The sequence below is a fragment of the Corvus hawaiiensis genome, chromosome 1 (genome assembly GCF_020740725.1).
Source record: "Corvus hawaiiensis isolate bCorHaw1 chromosome 1, bCorHaw1.pri.cur, whole genome shotgun sequence".
NCBI lineage: Eukaryota > Metazoa > Chordata > Aves > Passeriformes > Corvidae > Corvus > Corvus hawaiiensis.
The window spans coordinates 96127366-96146776 of NC_063213.1; the positions used below are offsets into that span (position 1 = coordinate 96127366).

At 44.8% G+C, this 19411-nt stretch overlaps 1 protein-coding gene across 2 annotated transcripts; it reads left to right on the plus strand.

The window, feature by feature from the left end:
• Nucleotides 1-576: 576 nt before the first annotated feature.
• Nucleotides 577-18769, plus strand: TOP2A (DNA topoisomerase II alpha). Of its 2 annotated transcripts, none has more exons than XM_048317523.1 (35): nt 577-674; nt 1030-1173; nt 1317-1407; nt 1835-1898; nt 2347-2492; nt 3107-3204; nt 3502-3714; nt 3920-4093; nt 4279-4380; nt 4821-4958; nt 5068-5206; nt 5482-5639; nt 6036-6161; nt 6616-6726; nt 6818-6923; nt 7300-7409; nt 8143-8235; nt 8700-8814; nt 9130-9251; nt 9820-9968; nt 10274-10505; nt 10634-10768; nt 10866-11066; nt 11614-11809; nt 13056-13147; nt 13324-13470; nt 13594-13677; nt 13779-13976; nt 14900-15005; nt 15294-15434; nt 15882-16026; nt 16157-16218; nt 16331-16456; nt 17442-17641; nt 18120-18769. In XM_048317523.1, the coding sequence occupies exons 1-35, from the start codon at nt 642-644 to the stop codon at nt 18255-18257; spliced, it is 4635 nt and encodes a 1544-aa protein (XP_048173480.1). In that variant the 5' UTR covers nt 577-641; the 3' UTR covers nt 18258-18769. The 2 variants fall into 2 exon arrangements, with proteins under 2 accessions (XP_048173480.1, XP_048173490.1); XM_048317533.1 differs by having other exon boundaries at nt 16337-16456.
• The last annotated feature ends 642 nt before the right edge of the window (nt 18770-19411 follow it).

A 19411-nucleotide genomic window follows, 5' to 3' on the forward strand; every position in this document is an offset into this window, starting at 1 on the left:
GTAGCAGTACCCCAGTGGGCCCACAGGGTCTGTCCAGTGTATCCCAATGTGCTCCCAGGGCTTGCCCAGTGAATCCCAGTGTATCCCAGTGTGTTTCCAGGGCTTGTCCAGTGAATCCCAGTGTATCCCAGTGTGTTCCCAGGGCTTGCCCAGTGTATCCCAGTGTGTTTCCAGGGCTTGTCCAGTGAATCCCAGTGTATCCCAGTGTGTTCCCAGGGCTTGCCCAGTGTATCCCAGTGTGTTTCCAGGGCTTGTCCAGTGAATCCCAGTGTGTCCCAGTGTGTTCCCAGGGCTTGCCCAGTGAATCCCAGTGTATCCCAGTGTGTCCCACTACATCCAACCACCCACGGCAAACGGGCAGTCTCAGCGCCCGCCCTTTCGCTTCTCTATTGGTCGGTCTCGCTGCCCGTCTCGCCGCTCTCCCTTTCGATTGGTCGGTTTGAACGCGTGGAGCAGCCTCTGATTGGTTAGAGGGCGGAGAGAGCGCAGGCCTTGTGTCCAGCCCCTTACTGCGATTGGCGGAGCGCAAGGGGCCGCGGGCGGGGATTGGCTGCGCGTTTCGGCGGGACGAGCGGAGGTTTGAAGGGGACGTTGGCGCCGCCATCGCCGCCTCAGCCGCATCCGCCGCTGCCGCCGCCGCCATGGAGCTCTCGCAGTCCCCGTCGCCCCTCCGGGTGTGTACAGCGATCGCCGCCCCCGACCCTGCGGGGCTTCGAGATCCCCCACCGCACCGTCCCCTCGGGGTCTCGGGCCCCTCTCAGACCTCGCCGGGCACCCGCAGGTTCCCCCCGGGCCCCCTCAGGGTCTCCCCGGTTCCTTCGCAGCCCCCCTCGGTCCTCCTTCAGGGTCTCCCCAGGCCCCTCTCTCGGCCCTTTCCCCAGCCCTCCCTCTCCTCCGATTCCCCGCTCCTCTGCGATTCCAGTTCTCTTCGCCCCCCCTCCCAACCCCGATCCTGTTCCACTCCCCGGCCTGGCCCCCTCGTGTTCCCCTTGTTCACCCCCCTCACCGCTGCTGCCTCTCCCCCGACAGCCCGCGGATGAGAACGCCCGTGTGAACAAGCCCGATGGCCCCAAGAAGCTTTCGGTGGAGCACATCTACCAGAAGAAGACGCAGCTGGAGCACATCCTGCTCCGGCCAGACACCTACATCGGCTCCGTGGAGCTCGTCACCCAGGCAGGAGCAGGGGGGAGCAGGGCTGAGCGCCTCGGGGCAGGCGGGGTGTCTGTTTACAAGGCGCAGAACATCTGCTTTACAAACGGATGGCACAGGAGAGGGGCTGTACCTGGGCACTTACAAATTTCTTCTTTTTTTTCCAGCAAATGTGGGTTTATGATGAAGGCATTGGCCTCAACTGCAGAGATGTGACCTTTGTGCCTGGCTTGTACAAAATCTTTGATGAGATTCTGGGTAAGCTGACAGATCCGTTGAGTCAGTGAGTGGCAGGTTATTAAGGGGGGTTGAATGCAAGAAACTGGAACTAAACATAAATTATCAAGAACTTATTAGCACTACTTAATAGCAAACCGTTCATGGAAAACAAACGAAAAGAAAAATTTCAAAAATCCAATTACAAACCTGATTTCATTCTGCGCAAAATTCTCCCTTTTATGTTAATGGTTGCACTGGAGGAATTCAGAGGTCATTTCCAGCCTTCATAATTCCATGATAACTTGTTGTACTCCTCTTTGTAATTTACAAAATATTTTCATGCCGAGATGATTATTAGTAACACTGTAGTGAGTTTTTGTGTTCATTCTACTGGAACACTTCATAGTTCATAGTTTTCCCTTCATTGAGAATGTAATAAATTAACAATATTCTCTTTCCTTTCTAGTCAATGCTGCAGACAACAAGCAGAGGGATAAAAACATGTCGTGCATTAAAATCACAATTGATGTGTAAGTTTGATTTCATTGTTGCCTTCGGCTGTTCTGCAAAGCTGAGGTGGCACTGCAGGGCTCTGCTGTGGGGCTGATCTGAGATAGCCCAAACTTAATTCACCAGTTGTGAAAACCTTTCTCTCTGCTTAGTCCCCTGGACTCTTACAGAGGGCTGACTGAGGAAATGGCTGCTCTTTCGTTGCTGTTGTTTCCCATCCTCTTCCTCTCCCTTCTCATCCTGATTGAGCACAGATGGAGGGTTTTGTGTGTGGGTCCATTTCAGAGCCGGCATGTGCAGATCTGGGCATTTCTGTGTTGCCTGTCCCCCCTCTGCTGGCAGCTGCTGCACTTGCTGAGCACAGATTTGTTCCTGGTGAAATGGTGCCTTTCCCCAGAGCCTTTCTGTGACTTTTTCACAGCTAAGCCATTTGCAGCCTTAAAAACAGGCTTTTCTTTCCCTCCCCAGAGAGAATAACACCATCAGTGTGTGGAACAACGGGAAAGGTATCCCGGTTGTTGAACACAAAGTGGAGAAGGTCTATGTGCCTGCTCTGATCTTTGGACAGCTGCTGACATCCAGCAACTATGATGACAACGAGAAGAAAGTCACAGGTGAGGAAGGCTCAGATATGCACTAATATCTCTGAACAGCTCTAAGTGCGTGACCTAAACTAGAAAGGGCAGAAAGGGGGTCCTTGATACAGTTTCCAGATGAAAACTGAAAGAGAGGAAATTTAGGTGAGATATACAGAAAAAATTCCTCTCTGTGAGGGTGGTCAGGCCCTGGCACAGGTTGCCCAGAGAAGCTGTGGCTGCCCCTGGATCCCTGGAAGTGTCCAAGGCCAGGTTGAAGCAACCTGGGATAGTGGAAGGTGTCCCTGCCTATGGCAGGGGATGGGACTGGATGGGCTTTAAGGTCCCTTTCAAACCAAACCATTTGTGATTCTATGAAAATTACGTTCTGAATCTATCAGAGAAGTCTCTGTGCTCTGTTTAATCGTAATAACAGTGCAAACATGGAAACAGGAAAAATTGTCTTTGAATATTCTCTTAAACCCTAAGTAAATCAAAGTTTGTAGTTGCATACTGAGCTTGTAGAATATTGTTGCTTGTTGACAGCTGTCTTTGGATTGGGCTGACGTTGACAAACTCCAGTTAGTCTTGGATTCTTTTAGATGGTTTTGGACAAAGATAATAACACGAGTCTGTGTTCCTTCTAATTCCAGGGGGGAGAAATGGTTATGGAGCCAAACTGTGCAACATATTCAGCACAAAGTTTACTGTGGAAACTGGATGTCACGAATACAAAAAGTTATTCAAGCAGGTAGGAGCACTTTTCAGGGAGTTTATACCTGAGGTTTTCAAATGAGACCCTCAGTCTTTGTTTCAAAATTCTAGGCACACCTTGCAGTCAGTTCACTGTGATTAGAGAAATATAGACTCACAAAATATAATTCAAAGGAATAATGAAATTAGCAGACAGCATCAGAATCTGGTTTTTAACCAGAGTTTTTGTTTAATTTAAAGGTATCTAAAACATAAACCATCTTAGCACTTTTAAAAACTAAGGTAGTTATTTGTGTGTGTTTGACTTGCAACTCACCAAAGCTCCTTTCCTCAGACCTGGACAGACAATATGGGAAAGGCTGGAGAAATGAAGCTGAAATACTTTGATGGAGATGATTACACCTGTGTCACTTTCCAACCTGATCTGGCCAAATTCAAAATGACCATTCTGGATAAGGACATTGTAGCACTGATGTCTCGAAGAGCGTATGATATTGCTGGATCCACAAAGGACGTCAAAGTTTTCCTGAATGGACAGAGGCTGCCTGTAAGTGAGCATTGAAAAGAAACACAAATACCTGCATTTTTTGGTGCCATTTAAGCAGTGAGATTCCACTGAGGCCATTCCTGTCATCACACACAGCAAAGGAACACGTGCAGGAGGGATTTCTGCACCCGCTTTGCAGGAGGATGTGAATTAAGTATTTATAGGAGCTGTTAACAACCAGTTGTCTGCTCTCATCTGCGTGCAGGTGAAAGGATTCCGCAGCTATGTGGACCTCTATCTGAAGGATAAGGTCGATGAAACTGGGAATGCACTCAAAGTTATCCATGAGGAAGTCAATTCCCGGTGGGAAGTGTGCTTGACTTTGAGTGAAAAAGGCTTCCAGCAAGTCAGCTTTGTTAACAGCATTGCCACCACAAAGGTAACTCCTCAGTGTGTTTAGTCAGGCTAGTGCCATATTCTTCAACTTTAATATTCTTGGCTATTTGTTAGTGTACATGTTAGTGAAAAATACTTTAATGTTGCAAAGAATATGCTTAAAGTTTTAAATAGGTATTTGTGGGTTTTAGTGGCCTCAGTCCCAGGTCCTTGTCCCCTTCCCCACAGGGTGGCAGACACGTGGATTATGTAGCTGACCAGCTCGTGACCAAACTCATTGATGTTGTGAAAAAGAAGAACAAAAATGGAGTTGGAGTGAAGCCTTTCCAGGTACAATGTCAGAATTTCCCAGCTGGGAAACACAACTTGAGCATTACTGCAAATTGTAACTTCAGCTTAATCCATTGATTAATAACACATTTCCATGGTACAGACAATAGATATAAGATTGCTAATTATAGCAGTCTCATATTGTCCAGTTTAATCCAATTAACTTCTCTTTGCTTGACTGATGTGTTTTTGTAATCACTATAAGTCAGTGTAGATGCACTAAACCTCAGTATCTGTTAGATAACACCTCTTCAGGCAGAGAGATGCCAATTCCTTGACATCCCAAATCATCTAACACTGTTCATGTGTGTTCATTAGCTGTTCAAAATTAACAAAATATCTAGGAAAATTCCAAACCCTACAGTGTGTTTCCTTGTTGTGTGATTGACAAGTGGGCTGAGCCTGTACAGTGTGTGATCCTTGTTGTGATTTAACTACAGGTGAAGAACCACATGTGGATTTTTGTGAATGCCTTAATTGAAAACCCAACCTTTGACTCTCAGACTAAGGAGAACATGACTCTGCAGGCAAAGAACTTCGGCTCTACCTGTAAACTGAGTGAAAAATTCATTAAGGGTGTAAGTCCTGATGTACACGGGCAGTCAAGATGTCTGTAAAAATACATAACAAAAGTTTCTGTCATGTTGAGGCTTTTCCCACAACTTTGGATTGCGTTTTGTATTGCAGGCAGTTGGCTGTGGCATTGTTGAAAGTATCCTAAATTGGGTAAAATTTAAAGCTCAGAACCAGCTGAATAAGAAATGTTCAGCTGTGAAACACTCCAAGATTAAGGGTGTTCCTAAGCTGGATGATGCCAACGATGCTGGTAAGTGTTTGACATCCTTTTTAACCAATGCATTCAAAAACAGTTAAAACTTGTTTGTTAAACATAAGATTTGTCTCCTAAGGAAAAGTGAGGAAACCTGTCATTATAGTTTTACCTCCATTTCATGCTCCCATTTACTATGATTATCCCCATTTACTGTGTGCAGTGCCAAAAAAACTGTGTTAGAAGATTATTTATACTTGCTCAGTCATGAATGTGCAGCCTTGGATTTCATTTCTTAAGTAGAAAACTGACTCGATTTTCTTCTTTTTTAGGCAGCAAGAATTCTCTAGATTGTACACTGATCCTGACTGAGGGAGACTCAGCCAAAACTCTGGCTGTTTCTGGGCTGGGAGTGGTTGGTAGAGACAAATATGGAGTATTTCCTCTTCGTGGGAAAATCCTCAATGTCAGGGAAGCTTCTCATAAGCAGGTTGGTTGGAAAATGGTTACAGTTACATGTTGGAAGGTGTGGTGAGATTTGTGCAATGAGTCAGTGCAGCTGCACCTGGAGCACTGGAACTCCAAGGAGCAGTGTCTTAAATACCTGAGTCTTCCCTCACTTTGAGTCTGCCTCACTGGTTAAGTAGGAATATTGATTAAGTCCTGTTCAGTGATTTGCCTGAGGGGATAATGTTTGTGTTGTGGATTGGAAAATGGTTGGAATTACCTAGAGTAATGCAACCATTAGAAATTACAACTTTCTAAAAGGCAAAAAACACCAGCAGGACAGAACTCGGCCAATGATTCACTTATGGATAACTTTATACTTTTCTTGAGCTACATTTTGAGTCTGAAAGAAGTTTTTATTCTGTGTGATCTCTTTCAGATTATGGAAAATGCTGAAATCAACAACATCATCAAGATTGTGGGTTTGCAATATAAAAAGAACTATGAAGATCAAGAATCTTTAAAAACTCTTCGCTATGGAAAGATTATGATCATGACAGATCAGGTTAGGTTCATTAAAATTGAAAGCTGGGAGAGGATAACAACACTTAAATAAAGAGATAGGAAGAAAATACTGCTTTTCTCTAACTGCTCCTATTGTTGTCCCCAATTCTCTGTGTTTCTTTTTCCCATTTTACATTTTAGTGGGTCATAATGTCTTTTCAGCCACAAAAAAAAAAGTAAAATGGGGAGTAACATCAAACAGCTAAACACTGTCTTTCCAGTCTTTTCTGCTGATTCAAAGTCCTTGACCAGTCCTTGACACCTTTTTTTCACCAAGAATCTGCCTTTTCTGTTTCTCTTAATTTTCAGCAATTAACACATGGTCACCTTTTTAGAGGTGAAAGTTAATAGAGTCAGTTAGCTGGAATTACAGAGTCACTTACTATTAAGCCAACAGTTGTCATTTCCATCATTCCCTGATAAAATATGGTTTGTTTTTTTCTTTTATAATTCAGGATCAGGATGGATCACACATCAAAGGTTTGCTGATCAACTTCATCCATCACAATTGGCCATCTCTTCTAAGACACAATTTTTTGGAGGAATTCATTACTCCTATCATAAAGGTGAGGGCTGGGGGAGGATGAGGTCGACGACTGAGGATCCATTGTCCAAAAATGCCTTTCATTTCACAGTTAAAATGTTTGTCCACTGTAGGCCTCTAAAAACAAAGAAGAAATTGCATTCTACAGTATCCCTGAGTTTGAAGAATGGAAAAGCAGTACTCAGAACTACAACTCATGGAAAATCAAGTACTACAAAGGTTTGTAAAAACTTAATATGGTGAAACTGATCCAAGTTAGAGCATTGATGATTCGATGCAGTCAGTCCTGCTTTGCAGAAAGGATGTGGATTGGGTGTCTCCCAAGTCTCTTCCCTCCTGTGATATTCCAATTAGATTTCAGATATCAACAGGAATTACAGACAAAATCCAAAACTACAACATGCCACTGCTCACTTAATTGTAATTCTTATGATTTTTGTGATACATCTCGTTTTGAAGTAACTTTTCAGGAAATCATCTTCACAGTGTATGTTCATATGGTGCATCACAAAAACTGGGCATAGCAAAGTATTTCTTTGAATTGGAACTTAATTTAGGCAAAAAGTCATTAGGATTAACTCTCCTGTCCCTGCAGGTTTGGGTACCAGCACATCGAAGGAGGCCAAAGAATACTTTGCAGATATGGCAAAACACCGAATCGGCTTCAAATATTCTGGGCCTGAAGATGATGCTGCGATCACCCTGGTAACTAACACTTGATTTAATTGCTGACTTACTACCTTTGGTATTTCACCTTGTAGAGTGCTCTCTATTTTCTCTTAAAATGCTCTTTGAGGCCTTTTGGCTGGAGACAATCTCTGTGTTACCAAGGCTACAGCTTTACTTGAACCAGGAGCAGCGAATCTGCCCCTCAACCTCAGGGCAAGAGTACCCTTTTAATGACGGGCTTTAAATATAGCTCAGAACAAACTAATCACTACAAACCAATTGACATTTTCAGACACAATAGTAAATATTCCTTTAACATTTTTCTGTGTATTCTGCTGCAGTTTTCTCCAAGTCGGATCTCCCTTTCCTCTCCCAGTGCAAAATGGTGGATTAAAACAGTCCTCGTTTCTGTGAACTTCACCTTAGCTAGTTTCTGTTCCTGAAATATTCAGAGTTGTTAGACAATGCCAAAAAAATCAAGTTTTCCCCCAAAATATTAATTTCCTCTCAAATCTGCTTTAGTCTTCTGTTATTATATTAAAAATCTATAAATTTAAACCTAACTGCTCTGTCCTCTACAGAGTGGTGGAAATTATGCTCTTAATACGTTTAGCTACAGAAACCTTTTATTGCATTTCTTGGGCTCTTAAACCAGCCTGTTTTGCATGTTGTTCTCCTGGGTAAGATCTTCCTTTTTCTCAAGTGATCCAATAGTGCACAACCACAGAACGTTCTGGAATTGAGTTACTTTTCATTTTGTAACATCCAGGCCTTTAGCAAGAAGAAGATAGAAGAGCGAAAGGAGTGGCTGACTAATTTCATGGAGGATAGAAGACAACGGAAGCTGCACGGTCTGCCAGAGGTAAAAGGTTTATGTTTGTAAGGAAACTGGTTTCCAGTCTCTGCCTGGGGCTGTTCTCAGCTTCATCCTGGCACACCAGAGCTGCACACAGCTCAGGCAGTGAGTCAGGTCTGGATTATAGGACGTTGAAAATGTGTCAGGATTTTGCAGAGCAGCTTCTTCTCTCATCATTGTAACCTCATTGTCAATTATCCAACAGTTAATTTCATTTTAAACTCTCATCTTTCAAGTTGCTGTATCAATAGGAAAATGATAACTCAAGCAGAGCCAGATGAAGTCTTTCTTTCCTCCAAAATGGGGGAAATAATGCATCCTGGGAAATGTTTCCCTTTGCCATGCAAAGGGTGTCAGCACTTGAGCTGTATTTAGCTGGTCTTAAAAGGAGTTCCCATTTCAGTGAAACTAGCCAAAAAACTGATTAGGCCCTGTTAAAATTAAGGCAATCTTCCCTCTGTTTCTCTTAGGAATACCTGTATGGGAAAAATACCGATTACCTGACGTACAATGACTTCATCAACAAGGAGTTAGTGCTGTTCTCAAACTCAGATAATGAGAGATCAATCCCATCACTGGTTGATGGTAAGTGATTTCTAAGTCGTGATTCTGCATGGTATATCTCCAGAACTGAGGAGATGGATGTTCAATGTCACATCAGAGGCGGGGAACCTGCTGAGGTTTCAGGGTCAGTATCCTGAAGTCTGTTTTCTGCTGTCCAAAGGTTTTTCATCTTCGGATGAAACATCTTGTCCATTTTATAGTAAATTATTGCCAGTATCTTACTCACCTGGTGCAGAATCTTTAGGTGTATAAGTAGTTCTTGTATCTCCAAAGAGCACAAGCCAAGTGCATCACATCACATGTTCTAACCACAAGGTCTTTTCTTTTTTCATACAGGTTTGAAGCCAGGTCAGAGGAAAGTTTTGTTCACCTGTTTCAAGCGAAATGATAAGCGGGAGGTGAAGGTTGCTCAGCTGGCTGGTTCTGTCGCTGAGATGTCCTCATACCATCACGGTGAGGTAAGAACCTGCCTGGGTGTGCAAAACACTTTAAAGGAAAGGCAAAAGGCCCTTCTGTTGGTGTGAATTACGATGCCTCCAAAGCAAATTAGATGTCTGAGTGTGTACACCAAAGGGAAGTGGCTGTTCAGCTGTTTCCACGATTAATTCTTCAGTATTAATTTAATCTGACATTGGTCATTCTGCCTGTCCTGGACTTCATGGGAGCATAGTTCATTCAAAAAGCGGAAAAAGAAAAACCTACTTAATTTGTGATGGACTTAGGCAGATGTTAATAAGCTTTCTGGCTGGGTCAGGACAGGTTAAGCACTACAACAAGGTTCTCTGTGGAGACTGACAGAATCCTTCACTGGAGGTTTCCGAGCAGGTAGACAGCAACAGATAGAGACGTGGGTCACTAGAACATTTCAGATTACCCTTGGGACACATTTTCCTTGAGTTTCCTCCAGCATTTCATCAACTGAGTTTATCCTCTGTATCAGTTAAGTTCTCCATGTGAATGTTGCCTTACTTTGTCCATCCCCTGAACCATTCTGCATGTTCAGTTTTGCACCTCCTTTCGTTGCAGGCCGCACTGATGATGACCATCATTAACTTGGCTCAGAACTTTGTGGGCAGCAATAACCTCAACTTGCTCCAGCCCATCGGTCAGTTTGGCACAAGGCTGCACGGAGGGAAAGACTCTGCCAGCCCTCGATACATCTTCACCATGCTCAGGTCAGCATTCCAGAGTTCTTACTGTCTTAAAAGACTCAATTTTACAGCAGTTAGAATGAAAAACTAATTTTCTTTTTCCCTTTAAAATTTTGGTCTATACTTGCATGCTCAGAGTAGCAACAATTGAAGTGAGATTCAGGTGCTAGATTATGGAAACATGGTTATCAGAGCAGAGAATATGGAAATGGAAGCAAAAACGAAGGGAGAAATTTGGGTGGGATAATAAAAATTAGGGAGATTTCTTTTTGCATGGTGGTCGTGTTCTGTAACAAGAATTTGTGCTTAAATTCCCTTCTCCATTCCAGTCCCCTGGCACGCTTGGTGTTCCCACCGATGGATGACAACATCCTGAGATTCCTCTATGATGACAACCAGCGTGTGGAGCCAGAGTGGTACATGCCCATCATTCCAATGGTGCTGGTCAATGGGGCTGAAGGGATTGGTACTGGCTGGGCCTGTAAGATCCCCAACTTCGATATCAGGGAAGTTGTGAACAACATCCGCCGGCTGATGGATGGAGAAGAGCCACTGCCAATGGTAAATAATATAAGTAAAAGGCAAATGTCTTCCCTGTTAGTTTATTGAGCTCATATTGAGCATTTTATGGGCATGCTTAAAAAAAGAGGCATCCACACAAAACTGAATCCAGTGTTTCTTCTCCTCAGCTTCCCAGTTACAAGAATTTCAAAGGCACCATAGACGAGCTGGGGCCTAATCAGTATGTGATAAGTGGTGAAGTGTCCATCCTTGATTCTACAACCATCGAGATCACTGAGCTGCCTGTCAGAACATGGACACAGGTAATAAAGAGGGAATTTGCTCTGGGAATGTACAGTTTGCTCTACAAAGCAAAAAGGGAGTAGTGGGGTTTGGGTCTGACTTTGTTTTTTTCCTCAGACATATAAAGAGCAGGTTCTGGAGCCGATGTTGAACGGGACTGAGAAGACCCCCCCTCTAATCACAGACTATAAAGAATATCACACAGACACCACGGTGAGGTTCGTGGTGAAGATGACTGAAGATAAACTAGCAGAAGCCGAAGCTGTGGGGCTGCATAAGGTCTTCAAACTCCAAACAAGTTTAACATGCAACTCCATGGTATGTGACAGATTTTGCTGAAGGAATTTCTTGGTTTAACTCAGACTCTGTGGACAGCTGCAGTCGTTGCGTGAAACAAAAATCCTCTTTGGCAGTAACCTATTCACTTTGATTTTTCTGCTGTTACTGGTTTTAAATCAGCTTTCAAAGGTCAAGAGCCTGGCTTAGGAGTAGGCCCAGAGTGGATGGTTTGCCTGAAGGAGGCAAAATGATCTGAAATCACAGTTTGCAGAGCTCTTTGAGCCAGCAGCAAGGGGCACTGAACGTCTGGCTCCAGACAATGTGTGAAGCTTGATGCAAGATGTTTGTCCTGCACAGAGCTCTAAGATTCAAGTAACCTTAACTCTACTATGCATATTCAAGAATGTCAAAATTCTAAAATTGTCTCTGCTGCTGTGCTCACAAACTGAAGTAGTTTCTAGAACAACAGTGAGATTTGATACTTTGTTGGTTCGGTGGTACTATCACATCTGTGTTACAGTAACTTTCAGTGGATTTGGAATCAGTTTTATCATCATAACGCCTGTGTTCTTTCATTTTCCTCCAGGTTCTCTTTGACCATGTTGGCTTTCTCAAGAAATACGACTCTCCCCAGGATATTCTTAAGGAGTTCTTTGAACTCCGGCTCCGATATTACAATTTGAGGAAGGAATGGCTTATTGGGATGCTGGGTGCCGAGTCTGCAAAGCTGAGCAACCAGGCTCGCTTCATCCTGGAGAAAATAGATGGCAAAATTGTGATCGGTATGTTGTTCTTGGAGACTGGGATTGTAACTGGGAGAACTGGGTGATCTCTTGAGCTCTGTCAGCACCCCCTCAGCCCCAGGCTGGCTTTTACAAACCACACCAGGGCTTATCTCTCTTCCAGTGACATCTAAGGGGAAAATGCTTCACAGAGTATCCTTGGTCTGTGTATTATACACATACTAATGACAACAGGATATTTATGCAGCTTTTCTGGTCCATGTTTGAGAATTTTTGAGTGAATTTTTTACTAGTTTAGCAATAATTCCCATTTATTTCTGACTTGGTAGGAGTAAGTTAATTATTTGTGGGGTTAGAAAGGGGCAGTGTTTGCTGTTAAAGGCATTCTTAAGAATCTGTATCTCTCTCCATTATCTTTGTGAACCTCTGCAAAGATATTCCAAATCACGTTCTCAGTGGACTGGGGGTTCAAGCTTAGATGATACTCAAGTAGCAGTATCTGAGAATCATGAGCTAGAAAAAGAAGCAGATACACATTTTTCAATCAACTTTTCCCCCTCGGTGTAAAAGCCGGGCTGTGTTCCGCTGCCTTCGCGGAGGATGCGGCCAGACAACGTGTCATAAGATGCTTTGTGGTTTGTGTCTGAAGGCAGCCCAGTAATCCCAGCAGCCCGAGTCTGTCTGACTGAACTCGGGAAGAGAAATAATTCCCCTGAAATGCATTTTCTTGGGTTTTTGTAATAAGTAGTTCCAAGGCTGCCAGAGCTGGTTTCATTTGTATTTGTGTCTCATGGATGATGGCTTCTGATACCTTAAAAAGGAGCAAATTCCAGCTGAAGCATTTCCAGTGGTTGAGCACTTGGAGCATAAATTTCCCGGGTGATGTCTAATGAGGTGCAAGCTATACCAAGCTATCAAGGGTTTTTTTTTCCACCTGCCTGTCATGATGAAACCTGTTTTGTACCATCATACCTTTTTTTCCCCAAGTTCAAAAACTACTTAAAGCAAGGGAAATGCGTGTATGGAAACAAAGAAAAATATTAACATTGTTTTGACTGGTATAGGAGCAATACTTGCCTGACAAATCACCTGCTAAATAGGAGCTTTTCAGGTGTTGTTCAGGCTCTTCCACATGTCCCAGCTGTGATGTGGAAAGGCTGGTTTGGAGCTCTGTAGGATTCAGAGCAGCTACAACCACAGGATCCAAACTGTAAAGCTCATCTGTCGCTCCTAACAGCGACTGGTAGTGGGCACTGAGTGACAATCCTGAAATGTCTGTTTGCAGAAAACAAACCCAAGAAAGAGCTGATTCAAGTTCTTATCCAGAGAGGGTACGAGTCTGATCCGGTGAAGGCTTGGAAGGAGGCTCAAAACAAGGTAATGCCTCAGTCATCCTCTGAATATGCCCAAACTGGCCCCAAGCTCTGAGGCTTCATAATCCTTAGAGAGGCTTTTCAATTTGCAGGATTCAAGAACTTCCGTGTTTGATCAGTAGCCCTACCCTTATGTGTCAGGGTTTTTGTTGACTACATTTGTTTCAAATCCACATTTAGGATGAAGAGGAGGAGGAGGAGGAGGAAGAGAGTGACAAAGAATCAGCTGCAGCCTCTGGCCCAGACTTCAACTACCTGCTGAACATGCCCCTGTGGTATCTGACCAAGGAGAAGAAAGATGAGCTCTGCAAGCAGAGGGATAACAAAGTATGTGCCTTCCTTTCCTTATAAAAGCATTATATTCATATATATATTATGTGTTATATAGGGTTTTTTTGGATGGTGGATTGAAACGTGTGATTAATGATTATCACCTGTGATTCTCTTTAGGAAAAGGAGCTGGAAAACCTTAAGCGCAAGAGTCCCTCTGACCTGTGGAAGGAAGACCTTGCTGCCTTCATTGAAGAACTCGATGTATGTCATTGCTCAGTGCAGATGATCAACTCCCTCCTCTTATCCACCAGCCCTTCTTAGACTTCTGTATTTTTTGTGTTATTTTATGCTCCCCTCTGCAGGCAGTGGAGGCCAAGGAAGCGCAGGATGAGCGTGCAGGGATTGCTGGCAAACCTTTAAAGGTGAAAGGAGGGAAAGCGAAGGTGAAGAAGGCCCAGCTGCCAGAAGTAATGCCATCCCCTCATGGCATCAGGGTTGTTCCTCGGATCACTGCTGAGATGAAGGCAGAGGCAGAGAAGAAAACTAAAAAGAAAGTAAAGGTAAAAGGGAACATTCCAAATGCTTAATCTTTCTTTACCTCCTCTTCAATACAATCCTAAAGAAGTGTGAGTCCTTGTTAGTGAGACTTGTCCTGTTGAAGCAGTTGTTCAGGGAGAGGGTCAGGACCTTAGGATTTGGGAAACACTGGGAATGGGGGTGTCTCAGTCTGAAGGAGAACAGACTCACTAACATACCAGGAGATGGCTTAGAGGGAAATTTTTGACATGTTGCAGTGCCAGGGATGGGCTGGTAGCTCAGAAAAGGGGGTGGATGCAAGTAAGGTTGTTCCAGGTGTCTTGGGAATTTGATAAACCCTCTAGCAGGCAGGAAGCACAGCCAGTACATTCCCTTCTCCATAACAGCCTTTGCATTCCCAGCAATGTTTTCAGCCACTTAATGCCATCATTGTTCTCTGTATCAAGGAGATAAAAAAGATTGAACTCTTTTTATAGGACTGGTTGAAATTGTGCCATTCAACCATTTCCAACAGAAAAAACTAACCCATCCCCTCACCTGTTTGGCCCTGGAAGCCACACAGGTCACTCCTTTCCTCCACATAATTCCACCCAACAGTTTTTCCAAATAACTTGCTTTTGTTTTTATCCCACCCTGTCCAGTCCTGCATCCCCATCCCCCCCAGAGCCAGCACGCAGCAGCAGGACCAGAGCACTCAGGAGTGGGGCCACAGTTCCTGTTTTTGTTCATGTTGGATTTTGCCTTTTAAGTCACCTGATTTGGGGGCAGATCCTGTCCAATTTACAGATCCTGTCTGTAATCAATTCTACACAGTTTGTTTCACAGACTCAGGTTTCTTGTACCACTAACTTTTACATGTCTAAAATAAGCAGCTCCTTCCTCCATTACCCCATGTGCCTCTTCTCCGTGAGCTGACTCACTGTTTGCTATCTGCTTGCATCTGCAGAGTGAAAAAACTGAATTTGATGAGAATCAGGATGAAAACACATCCGGAGAGAAGGAGTCTTCAGGCCTGAAGCAGAGACTAGCACAGAAGCCGAAGACTGAGCAAGGTAAATGCTTTGATGTTATTCTCTCCATGGAAAGGGAGGGAAAGGATTGTCAGTTTGGTTATCTGACCTCTTCCTGAAGGTGGTAAGCAACATCTAGGATCAGTAGTTTTGGAATAACTAGGTGAGAAAGTGGTCCTGAATACCAGTCAAGCAGGATAAATTCCTATTTCTCTTTGCTTAAGCCAGACTCCTCTGAACTCAGTGTATTTCTAAGCTGAGCTTGAACTGGCTGAGCCTGAATTACACATGGAAGTTTGCTGGTTCATCCTGCCTCCCAATATTTTTCAGGAGCTAAGAGACAGGCCACTCTGCCTTTCAAGCCATTAAAGAAAACCAAGAAACGAAACCCTTGGTCTGACTCAGGGTCTGATTCAGAGTCTGATTTTGAAGCACCTCCTCAGAGAGAGCGAGTGGTTCGCCAGGCAGCAGGTGAGTGAGGACACGGATGCAGGAGAGGGATGGTCCTCCTTGTGGAGGAGAAAATGGAACAGACTATTTAGGGACCTCCCAGAGCCTCAGATCACATTTAGAAATCATCTTTAAAAGGCTTCTTTATTTTACTGTCTGAAACTATTAAATATTTCTACCATTTGTGCACATATTCAAGGAAAAGCAGAAATGGGCAACTAGAGAAATATGGTTATTGGGTTTAATTACACAACTGTCTTGGCAAATTAAATGTGTTGTGCGTGAGGTTGGAAGACTCCAAATGACAGAACACACTTGTCATTTGGAGTCTTCTCCCTGGCAGTCTCAGCATCTGCTTGTTTTTATTCAGATCCTTATTTTTTAATAACTGCAGCTAAAATATTGAAAAAGAAACTGAGCTGCATATTGCCAAATGTGTAAAATAACACATCTGTGCCCTTCCATCAGCCAAAGTCAAGCCCATGGTCATTTCGGACTCAAATCACTCCAGCTCAGATGAGGAGTCTGAATTCCAGGGTGACAGTGAAGGCAACTCTGAATCGGACACAAACTCTAAGAAAAAGGCTCCTCCCAAGCCCAGACCTGCTCCCAAGTGAGTATTTTTCCATAATCACTGGAAATGAGTTGTGCTTAATGCTACACAGAAATTAAAAGCGCTTTTTTTAATGCATCTATTTAGTGCATCATAAACTGAATTAAAAACTTGGGGTTTTGTTTTCCAGGGAAACCACTGAAAAAGCAGCGAAAGCTCCCAAGCAAAAGGCAGTGCCAAGTGCTGTCCCTGGTGAGTACAAGACCTCTAAACCATGTGGATTGTAATCCCTCAGCAGTGCACAGGGAAGATCAGAGGGGATAACTTGGCTGTTTCAAGCTGACTTTCTGCTTTCTTTATCCAGTTCCAGTCCAAGATGTCACTGAGGACAAGGTGAGCCAGGCTCCTGCAGCTCCGTCCGTCCCTGTGCTGAGCACCAAGGCCGTGCCCAAAAAACCTGCTGCAGCCAAGAAAGCCGGAGCCACCAAGGGTAAGGGCAGCTCAGCAACATCAGTTCTAGAGAACAATTATAATTCCTGTGGGAAATGGTCCGAGTGATTTCGCTTGGCGTTCCAGGGCCTGGGCAACTGGAGTTTGCATTTCAGCAAAGATCTGAGGTTTGTGGCAGAGGTTCTCTGGTTGTCATGTTTGAGGTCTGTTTCCAAACATATCATGTTCTAGTTCATGTTGGACATGTTTGGAGGGAGGGAATTTTAGTTTGGGAACAAGAAAAGTGAATGCTTCCTACAGCGCTATGTAATACTTGGCAGGGACAATCCGAGTGGAATTTGTGTCTTGCAGTCAATGCCCCACTTCACGTCTTTTTGGGAAGAAAGCTGCCTTGGAGCAGGCAAGCTTTTGGGGGCAGTTTGATCTATTCAGCTCTGGATCCATCTCATGCATCTCCAGCATTTGACTCAGGGTTTTTTAAACTCAACTGCCAGACTTTGACACTGTTTTGCATATTCCAAATGGAATCAACTCAGTGTTGATCCCAGCAGGAAAATAGTGTTACTTCCACTCCTAAATTGAGAAAGCATGTTATCACTCAGAGATGGCCTGACATGAGCTGAACTGGAAGTTGTGCTTCAAGATGCTCTTAAAAAAAGTGAAAATATAGTTATGAAGGAATGAGTGAGTGTTTGGGAAATTCCCTCCTCCCTGTGCAGGAGTTTGAAGGTCTGAGATGGGTTATGGAGCCTTGAGAGATCAGGACTTTTCAATCTGAAATAGTCTGTAAATTGCTTTGGGGACGCTTTAATTCGATCCTCTAAATGTAGCGGAACTGAGCAGATAAACAACCTCATTCCTCACCATCTGTGGAAGAGAGATCTTTCTAGAAAACCCAGCTTCAAACGGAGATGACCTTTGTGCTGACCCCGCGGCAGCGCAGAGCCTGTTTGTGTTGGAAGTAATTCCCAAACTGGGAACAAGAGAGGAGCGAAACAGGGGTTTAACGCCGTGTTCTGTTCCAGACAACCAGCCCTCCATCGTGGATATCCTGGCCAAGAAAAAGGCTGCACCCAAACCCAAGCCAGCAGCAAAGGAGGGACCCCTGCGCGCCGCGGGTGACAACGCCAAGGGGAGGAAGGTTATGAAGAGGCAGCCAAGCTGTTTGGATTCGGATTCCGATTCGGATTTCGGCTCGAAGCCTGCCAAATCTGTTGCATCAAAGGTTTGTGCAATGCCGTCGGCGCCGAGGGAACCACAGAGAGTGGGGGTCGGTTCTTCCGGCAGGAAAAGCTGGTGGAGGTCAAACCTCTACCTGGGTGTGGGGAATGGGGAGAAGGGGGGGTCATGGAATCATGGAATATTCTGAGCTGGAAGGGACCCACAGGGATCATCGAGTCCAACTCCCTGCCCTGCACAGGACACTCCAATAATCCCAACCTATGCCTGAGAGCGTTGTCCAAATACTCCTGGAGCTCTGGAAGCCTTGGGGGCACAACCAGTCCCTGGGGAGTCTGTTCAGTGCCCGACCACCCTCTGGGGAAAGAACCTTTCTCTCATAAGGGTCAGACACCCCGGATCCTGGGTCTGCTCCCACCACCTCAAACATCCACCATCCCCATGGCAGAGCGGGCATGTGGTGCTCACTGTGTTGTTCCCTGTGGATGCTCAGATCCGTGACTCCTTTCCTGCTTTCCCTCCAGAAATCCAAGCTACAGGACGACACCTTCACCGTTGACGCCAGTGCTGACAGCCCTGTAGCTCAGCCCCGTGCCAGGGCTGGCCGCCTCAAGAAACCTGTCCAGTACCTGGAGGAGTCCTCTGAGGACGATATATTTTGAGTTTTTAGGAAAATTTTAAACTCCAGATCCACAACGAGCCTTCAGCAGAGCTCCAGAGCTCTCACCAAAGACCACCTCAGCCTAAGAAATCTTCACCAAATGTAAACCACTCCAGAATGTTCTTTACAGGTGAACACAGCTCGTTTTTTTCTTGGTTTTAAATAAGTTAGAGTTGTTCAAACAGGAACATCCCCTTTTTGGTGAGCACTGGAGCCACGTGCCCAGCGAGTGCTGCCACACTTCCCTCTTCCCCATTATTTGACACTTTGTGGTCATTTTCATGTTAAAGTTGACTTTAGAACATGCCAAATCCTTTAAAATTTATACACCCCTCTTGAAATATAGTACTAAAATACATGAACTTTTAATTCCACCACCCAACACAGGTGAGCTGGAGTCATTTTTCCAGCACAATTCCTTCACTATGTAAATATTTTCTTGTTGTCCTGAGTTGTTTCTTGTTCGGAGTTTGTCCTTTTTAATACTTGTCTAATAAAAGTGTTTTTACTTATTTTCTTCACAGAATTTGTGTGTTTTTAGAAAAATAACCACTGCAGAGCTTGTGCTAAGCTCTCCCTCTGTCCGAGCAGAGGGCTTGGCACAAGCTCTGGGGGGTGCTGGGCTGGTTGGCCACTTCCCCACTGGCTGTGGCCACTGTGGCTCCACAGCTGAATTCCTGTGAACACCCCTGTGGTCCCCAGCATGGGGGGAGCTGCTTGCCCAGAGAAGCTGTGGCTGCCCCATCCCTGGAAGTGTCTGAGGCCAGGTTGGTTGCTTGGAGCAACCTGGTCCAGTGGAAGGTGTCCCTGCCCATGGCAGGGGATGGGACTGGATGAGCTCTAAGGTCCCTTCCCATCCAAACCATTCCATGAAACCCCAGGGCCCCCCGCGCTATCGGTGCTTTGCTGGAACCCAGTCAAGTGTGGAAAGCCCTGTCAGATTTTCCACTGGCTCTGGAGAGCGTCTCCGGCGCGTCCCGTCCGAGGGCCGGGCTATTTACGGCTCCTCTTGCTGCAGAACATGACCCATGACAGAGCCACGGGTGGGTTGTGGGGCTGCTCTCAGAACCCTGGCATCATCCTAATGTGGATGTGGAGCTCTGGGAACACAGAGTGGACCACAGAGTCCATACCAGGAGTTTCCCATCCCAAAAT